Source organism: Periplaneta americana, chromosome 9, assembly GCF_040183065.1.
Source record: "Periplaneta americana isolate PAMFEO1 chromosome 9, P.americana_PAMFEO1_priV1, whole genome shotgun sequence".
Lineage (NCBI taxonomy): Eukaryota > Metazoa > Arthropoda > Insecta > Blattodea > Blattidae > Periplaneta > Periplaneta americana.
The window spans coordinates 143489584-143501522 of record NC_091125.1 but is presented as its reverse complement, the minus strand read 5'-3'; the positions used below and the strand labels follow the sequence as shown (position 1 = coordinate 143501522).

At 35.8% G+C, this 11939-nt stretch overlaps 1 protein-coding gene across 2 annotated transcripts in view; it reads right to left on the bottom strand.

Annotated features, from left to right (window-relative positions):
• Positions 1-712: 712 nt before the first annotated feature.
• The window catches only part of LOC138706589 (facilitated trehalose transporter Tret1-like), a 45376-nt gene continuing 34149 nt past the window's right edge, over positions 713-11939 (bottom strand). For both annotated transcript variants that reach the window (XM_069836082.1, XM_069836083.1), the window contains exon 6: positions 713-7124. In XM_069836082.1, coding sequence (XP_069692183.1) covers positions 6291-7124 — 834 coding nt within the window. In that variant the 3' untranslated portion in view covers positions 713-6290. The remainder of the gene's footprint in view (positions 7125-11939) is intronic.

The window sequence follows — 11939 nt, the reverse complement described above, 5'->3', positions numbered from 1 at the left end:
ATGATGCAAGATCTATGGAATACAATAAATGAAATAACAATGAAATGAATATGAAATGAGCGTTCCTTCAATAATGCAAGATAATAATTGTAATATGCTTTATAATGGAAAACACTGCAAGTTTCATTATTACTGTGGACCTAATGCAATAATTATAGAAATTATTACGAAATATTCTGTTCGAAATTTAGAATTTTAGCGTAATTATTCATGTATGCATATATAACATCATGTAAAAAAAAATACAAAAAAAATTTAATGTTGAGAATTCTCTGTCATTAACTATAAATAATTTTATTGAGAGCTATGAACAGTGAATGACATGAAATTTCCTCAAGAGAAAGATAAGAGCGCATGACAAATATTCAGACAGACTTCTGAGTCTTTAAATATGAATTTATAGGTAAACTGGAAATATAGTTAAAAATAAATAAAGACATGATTTATCGTTAAATAAAGAAACACTTGAGATTCCTTAATTTCGAATGGTTAAATGATAATTCATATCAAACTAGAATACACAATTATCCACAGTAATAAAATCAACTGAGGAATATGACTGAAAAATAGATGTTTTCCCTACCTACTAGTTTTCCGAATAAATTACTGGTATAGTCAGTCCTTTACTACAGGCCTATATATATGATTCAATGGTGGAAAGCTGAAATAGAATCTATTGCACTTTAATATGAGTAAAAATAATAATACTGTACAGTACCTAATAAACTTCCATATTAAGTAGCACTGTACGTTGTAAACTAACAGATATTTATATTTGATATTGAAGTGTTTGAACTAGGATATTTTTGGGCAATGAAGATTTATATTTTATTTACAAAATATGTACCTATATCTATTTTTGGCACAAAACATTAAAATCTAATTATTATTATGCTTACAAGAAAATGTTCACAACATAGATACAGTACTGTATTTGATTAGATGACTTTAAGGGAAAAAGAATACAAACATCACATCACATCACTATTTGATCACACAAACACACATATAATGTTAATAATCTATGCTTATAATCACATTGACGAAATATTTACTACAAAATATATTTTTCTCATAGAATAAAATTATCACTGTATCTTTTTTGTGTTTTGGTGTAGCAAAATTTCATTTTAACAAATTACTCCCAAACCCTTGTACGTAATGTTATTGCATTATGTTATTCACAGTATTACTCGACCAAGGCCAGTGGAGTCCTGCAGCCTGGAGCACCACTTGTACTGCTCCTGAGTTTTTATAGCGTCATCGCTATAGTTCAGATTATACCTGTGACTCCACTAGCCTTGGTCGAGTTATAACTTAATAGACTATTTTACGTTATAAAGTTGTTTTCTTGTCATTTTATAGACTAGGGCTGGCCAAATCATCAAGCCCAGGCACACATGTTGTCGATCGTTTGTCTCATAGATCAAATTAATGTATTTACACAAATGGAATCCCCGGACATGAAGTCAAAAAAGAATCTCTCACCATCCTTGCTATTAAAAGAATAATTGGACCACATTTTGAATAAACCGTACCTACTACGAACTGAAATTTGTCCCCTCAGTGCATTTTCCGTAAGTTATTCCGTCAACATATCTCAGCAGAGGTGAACGATCATCCAACCAGAACGGAGGTATCGTTTTGTTAGCATGATGATCCCCCAGTCGTTATAGTTGGTCTTCGTAACCGAATTTTGCTACCTACTTAGTGTAGCTTCCTAAATTCATCATGATGCTGGATGGGCACTGATCCCATACACTGACGGAAATTTCATGAAAAAATTCCTTCCTGTGAGGTCTCGAACCAGTGTGCATTCCATAACGCGATTCTTTAGACCACAACACCAAGGCAACAAGCAAAGAAAGGAATTCACATGTTATGGGAGCCGCCAAATTTATGCACGCAACAAATACTGAAAAGATCACTATGATTCTTAAGTAATCATTATCGTAAAACAAACATTCATATTTTTAATAGAACTGAAATGTAGGACAAATACTGTAAAATGTGCATTTCAATAGATCGAATGCATATAAAATCGTCGAACAAGGCTTAATACAGTGCTCAAAGAAACCGTTGCATACAGTATTTATTTATTGCAAAATTAAGAGGAAATATGCAAGTTTATTTTTGTGCTCAAAAAATATTGCATCAATGGTGTTGAACAGCAACCTCGTATGTCAAAATATTCAATTTCACAGAAAAACAAATGAACGTTTTCATATCTTGATAACGAACAAATATCTGAAATGAAAGGGTATTAAATATCTTCTTGTAAAGCTTGTATTCATGCCTAGACATACGATGAGTTTGCCGGAGATTCGGAAAGAAAGTGGTAAAGTGAAATCTCATATTGTTAATTTTTTTGATATACTGTACCAGTACGAAGTTGCTGTCCAACACCATCAATATATCTTTGTAAATTGCAATAAACTAATACAGTAGCATGCAAATTAATCCGAACACGACATATTTTTACATTTTCTGTCATTGTTGGCCTCACAGCTGCTCATACCGCTTTAATTGACATCTGTAGTACGTGTAATTCCATTGTTGAAGGTCTGTCGTTATTATTTTTTTTATAATATGTGACATTTTGCCTGTCGTTTTGTACTTATAAGCATTTCAGTTGTGTTGAAGACTTAATGCTGCAATCCTGTGTACATTCTGCCGTCTTCACAAATGGATACAACTCCACGAAAATGGTCTAAAATTATAACATTAGCAGAGCATTCTTCTATGACACAGAGGCAAATTGCTGCAGAATGTCACATCGGTTTGGCTACTGTTAATTCGATCATAAAACGATACAGGGAAACTGGATCCATCACACCCCAGAAAAAAGGAAGACTTCACCTGCAGATGATCGTTTGTCAGGAAAAGTAAATTTAAATCCTAGACTAACTGCTGTCGCGACTTAACCCGCGAGTTAATGGCTACCACTGGGACGAATATTCATGTCACAACAGTTCGGCGTAGGCTTTTGGAAGCTGGACAAAGGGCTTGTAAGCCTATTAAGAAGCAACTGCTAACCCCTGTTATGTGCAAAAAACGCTTAATGTGGGCAAAATTACATCAACAGTGGACAGTGAATGACTGGAAGAATGTACTTTTTTCCGATGAGTCTCATTTCGAGGTGCACGGCCACCGTGTTTCTTACGTACGGAAAGGATCCGAAAAAGTAACAGCAGCTCATCTCCAACAAGCACCCAAATACCCCCCTAAAGTAATGTTTTGGGGTTGTTTTACACATGAAGGGCCTGGAGCATTAATACCTATCAAGGGAATGATGAATTCTCACAAATATATTCACTTATTGGAAACCAGAATCGTACCCCAGCTGCAAAAATCATTTCCGGATGGCAGAGGTGTGTTCCAACAAGACCTGGCACCATGCCATACGTCTCGAAAAACTACAGAATTCTTCAATAAGAAGAATATTCAGGTACTCCCCTGGCTAGGCAACTCACCCGACATCAACCCCATTGAGAACTTGTGGTCAATTTGCAAAAGAAGAATGCAAAAAATGGATTGTTCTACAAAGGAGAAGATGATTTCTGCCCTCATTGGTGTATGGTTTCGTGATGAAGAAATGAAGAATATTTGTGGGAAATTAGTGGAATCCATGCCAAATCGTCTCAGAGCTGTTATTAGGAACAAGGGAGGCCACATAGATTACTGAGGTATGTCTTAGATCCTTTTTTTTTTTTATCCCGTTTGAGTGTTTTTGCATAAGTAATTATGTTGTTCGGATTAATTTGCACGCTACTGTAAACGTTTTCATATCTTGATAACGAACAAATATCTGACATGAAAGGGTGTTAAATATATTCTTGTAAAGTTTGTATTCATGCCTAGACATAAGATGTGTTTGCCGGAGATTAGGAAAGAAAGTGGGAAAGTGAAATCTCATATTGTTAACTTTTTTGACATACCGGTACGAAGTTGCTATCCAACACCATCAATATTTCTTCGTAAATTGCAATAAACTAATGTGCAACAATTTTTTTGAGCAAAAAGCAAAATACAGTCAACTCTGGATACAGTGAACTCTGTTACAGTGAACATTCGGCTATAGTGAACCTAAATCGTTGGTCCCGACCCGCATACATTAAAAAGTACATTAATATTTCCGTTTATAGTGAACCCTCGCTTCTGTTATAGTGAATCTTGTATCCTGACAAATTCTTATTTGAAGTCAGACCTTCTTGTATAAAATTGAAAGAATGTGTTGAGAACAACATCCTAAGTTTCTTATCCCTTTAGTGAAAGGACAAAGGTAGGATTAGTGGTTCCTAGACAATGAGCTGTACTGTAAATCCAGGCAATGCGTGATGACCTTGCCTCACTCCACCATCGAAGGGTTGACATTTTGTTCTCAGGCACTTTACTCTACTGTTATTTCTAATCCTCCACCGTCAAAGGGTTGCCTTTTGTTCTTAGAAACATTTTCATTGTGAACTAATATTGCCTTTTTTTATTAAAATGGGACGGACATTATGTCCAGAATATAAATGAAGGTAAGATTTCGATGGTTTTCAAACTCCATCAACCCTCTCCCAGTTTCCATTAAGTGACCTGGGAAATTCCAAGACTGAGTATGCAGTCACACCATTACAATGTTTGTCATTTCTACCTGATCTACTGTTCCAACAGTGAATGTACTGTATAAAAATGTCGAAGCGTAAAGTGTTTTCTTTGGAAGATAAGGCGAATATTATAAGTGACATTGAACGTGGTCTTTCACAAACGGACGTGGGTCGACAGCATAGTTTAAGTAAATCAACTGTGAGTAAAAGTATACAGTGTATAGTGTAATCCATTCCACAAAAATGAAATATTTTATTTTCTTGTTCACAATTTCATTCATTTCTGTCATTTAAGATTAGAGAAGAGATACTTCGGATATAGTGAACGAAATATGCAAGTCCGCAGAGGTTCACTATATTCGGAGTTGACTATATATATATCACATATTTCATAAGTTTGCAATAAATAAAATGCAATAATTTCTTTGAGCACTGTAATTTTTTTTTTTTTTTTTGCTAATGGTGGGTACTCGACTTTTCGTCATTCACTCATATGAAGCCAGTTTTGTAGACCAATTCACTAACAGAGGTCGCTGCCGAAGGTGCGCCATAGGAGGCTGGTCTATGTTATACTCTTGATGAGATGAGGTGAGATGATTATAGAGATTTTTGTTGGGATGCTACAGGGAACTGGAGATTTCGGAGAAAACCCCTATGTTACCTGGACCACAGGCTTGCCCTACATAAGTTATACACAGTGGCGTAGCATGAAATTTTGAGCAGGGGAAGCTAATTCAAGTTGTCTTTCATGCAATATGAGAAAACGTATTACAAAAATATAGTCTTAAAATAAATAATAGTCAATTTCAAGTCAGCAGTCGAAGATTGATTGGAATCCCGTAAGAAACACCAATAAGGCATGACCTCAAATGGTATGTAGTAAAATATGATTTCACGGTTTACACATATCTCTAACAAGAAGACACGTATACATATAACATTAGCTCACTCCCTGTCATAGTTAGAGGAATCACAATATTAACGGTCAATAGATACAGTATTAGTATCATTACGTAAGTATGCGTCTGTCTTTTGGTTGTGTCCCTCATTGACAGCAAGGGGGTCGGTCATTTGTTTTTTAGATCACACTTTTGTTCGTAAGTCAGTCTTGATAATAGAATTGTCCTAAAAAATTAAAGTAAATTGATGTCAGGAACTGTTATTTCACTCATTATTTATTATATCAGCCACAATGCACACTAACACTTCAACTGAACACAGCTGACGAAAAGGGATAACTCGGAAACTACTTATTTTCAATGCCAAAGCTAGCTTCTTGCTAGCCTTGCGACCAGGATAGTTTAGTTAGAAAGGGATGGAAAATCTGCGGGGTGGGTTACACAGAAGAATGAGTGTAAGAAACCAGTCTGCTTGGAAGCTGGTGTGTGCAGGCTTCTTGTTTACTGCTGCATCACAAATCATCCTGAGCTGCCGCATCACAATATTTAACGCGTAAATATAAATACTATTAAAATTAATAAATAATTTTGTCCATAGACTGCAGGTTTATTATGAAATTATGGGGAAGCTGAGCTTTTTAGCTTACATTGACGCTACGCCACTGGTTATACATCGAGGATATGAGGGAATCGAACCTGGGTCCACAAAATTATAAGTCCAGCGTTCTTGCCACTAGACCACTGTGGCGTAAAACAAATAATCAGGTCTCTAGTAACCAGCTATGTAAACACTCCTTCTTCACAATCTCTCACTAACAATATTAGTTTCTGAAGGTGTTTTCCTACTGATCCACATTATGTTAGGTTGGTGAAAACAATCCTCAATTTCTTCTAAAGTCTTGTTTAGAGTCTCGGGCAGGAATAAATACACAAATAATGTGCACACGGCATTTGTTGCGCCAAACAGGAAGAATAACCCATGCATTCCCATGGCACTTAACATCGATGGGTATGCCTTAGCCAGGCCACCATTTCCCAAGTAGTTAACTGCTGATATGTAACCGAACAGAAAACCACGAACCTTGCTTGGCAATACCTCTCCGATCATTGTGTAAGTCAAACTGTAGAATCCCAATGTGTTCATAGCATTGAAAATCACAATAAGTATGAAATTAGTCCATGCTATTGCACCAGGTGGCATTGTTGTTCCATCTTGTAAATATGTTACATACAAAATCACTGCTACAGCCAACATAGGAATAGTGGACCCAATACCAGATATTATTGTTATTGGTCTTCGACCTATATGATAAACTAGGTACGCAGTCAGAAGAAGACCTACAACTTTTACAGCTGATATAATGATCGTGCCAACGTTAGCATTCACTACTTGGTCTGTGCCTTGAACTTTGTTGAGAAAATCCACAGTGTAGAAGGTCAGTAGACCCATACCTCCAGTAATTTGTAATAAGTTAAAAACGTGAATGATTAAAAACGGTTTCAATATGTAAGGTACCGTATATTGCTTAACAAATTTCCTTAGCTTGAAGAAAATGTTGTGACGATCCTCTTTTTCTCTCTGCTCTTCATTTTCTTTCAAATGACTTTTCAAGTTCTCTAACTCTTCTTTCACCTGTGAACAGTTGCAAGATTTGTAACATATAAATGTAAGAGATTTAAAATATATGCTATTTTCATAATATAATATGAAGAGTCCACTGCAAGAATGATGGATGTCACTCTTGTCGAAAATGAACCAAGACTGTCAATGCATAGCTTAAGACATATAGAATGTACATAGAGAGTTATATGACATTAACACTGATAGATGCTGGGTAACTTTCGGTGCTGGACCCCGGACTCATTTCACAGGCATTATCACCTTCATCTCATTCAGACGCTAAATAACCTGGATGTTGATACAGTGTCTTAAAATAACCCAATAAAAATATAAAAAAAACACTGATAGTCATTGTCCAGTAATGATCGGAAAATCATAGTTATGCTTTGAGCGCTAAGCATTTCAAACTTTCAATTGCGTCTCCTGCAAAATGTATTCCAAATGACATCCATCATTCTTGCAGTGGACTCTTCATGTAGCAAATTATGTAATGTAACACAACTGTTTTCAGAACATCATGGGAGGGCTGATAGAAGGAGGAAAAAAGAATGAAGTATTATCGCTGCGGCCTCATGCTTAACATGCCGGCATCATACAATAACGTGGGGTGCGCTTTTAAAACATAATTTTGCAGACCGATTGTTGCTCTGTAGGTTTCACTCTAAGCGTCACGTTGTCACGTCTACTTCCTCGATAAGAATAAGCACTAGTTTGTTATATTGTTAAATGGCTATTATTATTATAATTATTATTATTTCATATACTAGTACGTTGACATTCTTAACTCTTTATAATAACTCTTTAATAATAATTTTTAATCACATACCTTAATGTTCGTCCTCAGCACAAGACATTGCAACATCGGTTTTAGTCCACGTGGATTAGACAAGTAGATGTCATTTTATAATGAAAGCAGCTTATTGGTTGCAATATTGAAATTGAGAACAATAATACAATTAAATTTCAAAGACCTGCCAAATGTTACGCACGAGGCCGATCAAAGACCTGCCGAATGTTACGCACGAGGCCGATCAAAGACCTGCCGAATGTTACGCACGAGGCCGATCAAAGACCTGCCGAATGTTACGCACGAGGCCGATCAAAGACCTGCCGAATGTTACGCACGAGGCCGATCAAAGACCTGCCGAATGTTACGCACGAGGCCGATCAAAGACCTGCCGAATGTTACGCACGAGGCCGATCAAAGACCTGCCGAATGTTAACCATGAGAGCGTGGCGATAATACATAAGATTTGCTGATGATATAATGTTAGCAGAATAAGAAATAATACTAAGGTAAGTTATATGCTAATGGAGCAAAATGATGATGGCAGCTGTTAGCAGAACGGGATGAAGATAAAATAAATGCAGACAAGATGAAGACTACTGTTGTCGGAAAGAAAATAAAGAAGATAAACTTGCGAATTGGAAATAAGAGAGTAGGACAAGTGGATAGCTTCAAATAAAAAATAATGTCTATAGTCAATGTTGAATCTTTCGTACACTACTTTTAACACTTGAATATAAATAATTTATTTAATGGCGATCTTAATCGTGTTAATTGTGTAAGTATGTACGGCTTACAGCTGTTTCGGTGCTTCTTCACACCATCCTCAGAGCCTACTAGATCTCGGCATCATCTCGAACTTTGCTGCCTGTTGTGTGGGTGCGTTCGACTGTTGAAAAGTGTTGAAATGTGGTATCAAATAGTGTGTGTGTTCTGAAATTGATCTGTGTGTTGAGAATTTGATCAGGGTGTGTTTTAGTGTATCTGTATATTTCATATTGTTCTAGTGTGTTGAGTTTCTGGTTTTTGGGTTGTATGTGTAAGATTTCCATGTCTGTATTTATGTTATTTTATGTGTGGTTAGCATTAGTTATGTGTTCGGCATATGTAGATGTATTGTGTCCTCTGGTTATTGCTTTAATGTGTTCTTTGTATCGAGTTTGGAATGATCTGCCTGTCTGTCCAATGTAGAAACTGTCGCAACTATAGCATGTGAGTTTGTAAACGCCTGTGTGGTTGTATTTATTTGTTTGTGTTATTTGCTAACCACACATATAATAACATAAATACAGACATGGAAATCCTACACATACAACCCAAAAACCAAAAACTCAACACACTAGAACAATATGAAATATACAGACACACTAAAACACAACCTGATCAAATTCTCAACACACATCAATTTCAGAACACACACACTATTTGACACCGCATTTCAACCCTTTTCAACAATAAAACGCAATTAATTGATGAACTAGTGGACTTACTCGTGTTAAATATGTAATATTTGTCCGGCTTACAGTGAAACAGTTGTAAGCCGGACAAATATTACATATTTAACACGAGTAAGTCCACTAGTTCATCAATTAATTATATTCAAGTGTTAAAAGTGGTGTACGCAAGATTCAAAATGGAATAAAACGCACCCACACAACAGACAGCGAAGTTCGAGATGACGCCGAGATCTAGTAGGCTCTGAGGATGGTGTGAAGAAGCACCGAAACAGCTGTAAGCCGCACATACACAATTAACACTAGTAAGATCGCCATTTAATCAATTATTAATGTCTATAGGTAATTAACAATATTGGCAGACTGGTATTGTTGTTTGCTCAATTTATATTAAAAGAAGAAATAGATTCGTTGTTATGTGTAGCATTAATAAATAATATATACTATAAAATATACTTCTGCTTGAGGTTCTGGCTGATATATACAGATACGAAATTACAATTTCGAGCAAGTCTTGATGGGAGTCCACCGTATGTAGGCAACAATTTCGCATGACTGTCCACAAGTAGCATATATGAAGGGCTCTTGTTTATTGCACATGCAGAGTGTGTTGTGTTGTAAGCGAAAGTTATACAATAAGGGAGCTCCAAATTTTATTTCCGTATCTGTACGTCTATTACCAGGCAGTAGTCTACATCTCACTTGACGATATGTGTCAGAGAAATAACAATTGTTTATTATATATGAAGTCTGACTAGTGTCATATGTAGTTAGTCGGCGATGTATGCAATGGAGGGGGAAAGAAACTGGCCATATTACCAAATTATCTCCTGGCTTAGTTGTCTCATGAGTGATGCCTTATTGGTGTCACTTATGAGGTTCAAACTTGTCTTCGGACATTTGACTAAACAACGTAAAATACGGAAATTATAAGTTAGGCATCTGAAGGGAATAAATATTGTACCTGATAGGGACAGCAATTCTCCAGGAGGGACAATCTCCCCATCAATTCACACCCTGAGTAGTAACATGAGCTGCTGCTAGGAAGTCAAAAGGAAGATAGCAATGGTAAAGGAAGCTTTTCATAGAAAAAGAAGCACCTTCTATGAACCTCTGGAAAAAGAACTAAGGAAAAGACTAGTGAATGCTTTGTGTGGAGTGTGGAGAAATGACTAGGAGCATTTGAAATGTGGATAAGGAAAAGAATGGAGAGTGTGAAATGGACCGTCAAAATAAGAAATGAAACTGTGTTAAAAAGAGTGAATGAAATGAAGAAAGAATAATGCTGAAATCTATCAGGAAGAGAGAGAGAGAAATTGGCTATGTCACTGGCTAAGAAGGAAATGCCTACTGAAGGATGCACTGGAAGTAATGATGAACGGAAGAAAAGTTCGGGGCATAATATATCAGATGATCGACAACATTAAGATTTAGAATCGTAAGCGGAAATGAGGGAAGATTGGAGAATGCTGAGTTTACAGTGAAAGATCTGCCTTTGGGTAGAAAACTGTGAATGGATGAATAATTATAAATTATACAATTAATGCATTAATATAAGTTAGATACAATCAACAATCAGGAATGATACAATTAATTAATTAATTAATTAATTAATTAATTAATTAATTAATTAATTAATATAAGTTAAACTAGACGGCAGTTCGGAAGGTGGTCAGCTGCTATATGCGTCGTAGCATTTCTGGCATGTGACGTCACAAGCTTGTACAGCAGAACCAATCGGAATCAGTCTGTAACAAGTATTTCCTAAGTTTGTTTGTTCACATATGAGTGTTTCAATACATTGAATAAGTAGAACTAACATTTACTGTGTGTGTAAGATAAATAAATGGAAGAAGAGACTGTAAAAAAACAAGGCAGGCGCGGAAAATAGTGTTTAAGGTGTATAATTATTTTAAAAACGTTGACGAGCACAACGCTGCCGGCCATCTTGATGCTGGCTGCAACGTTGCCAACGTGCAAGAAACGACTGCAGAAGCATGTGGTGTGGGACTGAGAACCGTGCAAAAATATCGTTAGTGAAGAAAACAGAGTTTTTTTAGTGTCATGCTTACAGTAATCAAAGGCTAAGGTCATTATTGTCTTTTGATAATTTAAATTCTCTCCTGCGCTATTTGTATTGCAAGTGTGCGTGAAGTACGATGTGGCAATGTTGTACGCTGCCTTGCCCTCTCTATCTGTCTCTCTCGACGCAAACGCTAGCAGACTACCGCGTTCCGAATTGCCGTCGACTTTAGATACAATCAACAATCAGGAATGATACAATTAATGAATTAATATAAGTTAGATACAATCAATAATCAGGAATGACATAATTAATGAATTAATATAAGTTAGATACAATCAATAATCAGGAATGATACAATTAATGAATTAATATAAGTTAGATACAATCAATAATCAGGAAAGATACAATTTTAATTAATTAATTAATTAATATAAGTTAGATACAATCAACACTCAGGAATGATACAATTAATGAATTAATATAAGTTAGATACAGTCAATACCGGTAATCAGGAATTATATAATTAATGAATTAATATAAATTAGATACAATCAATAATC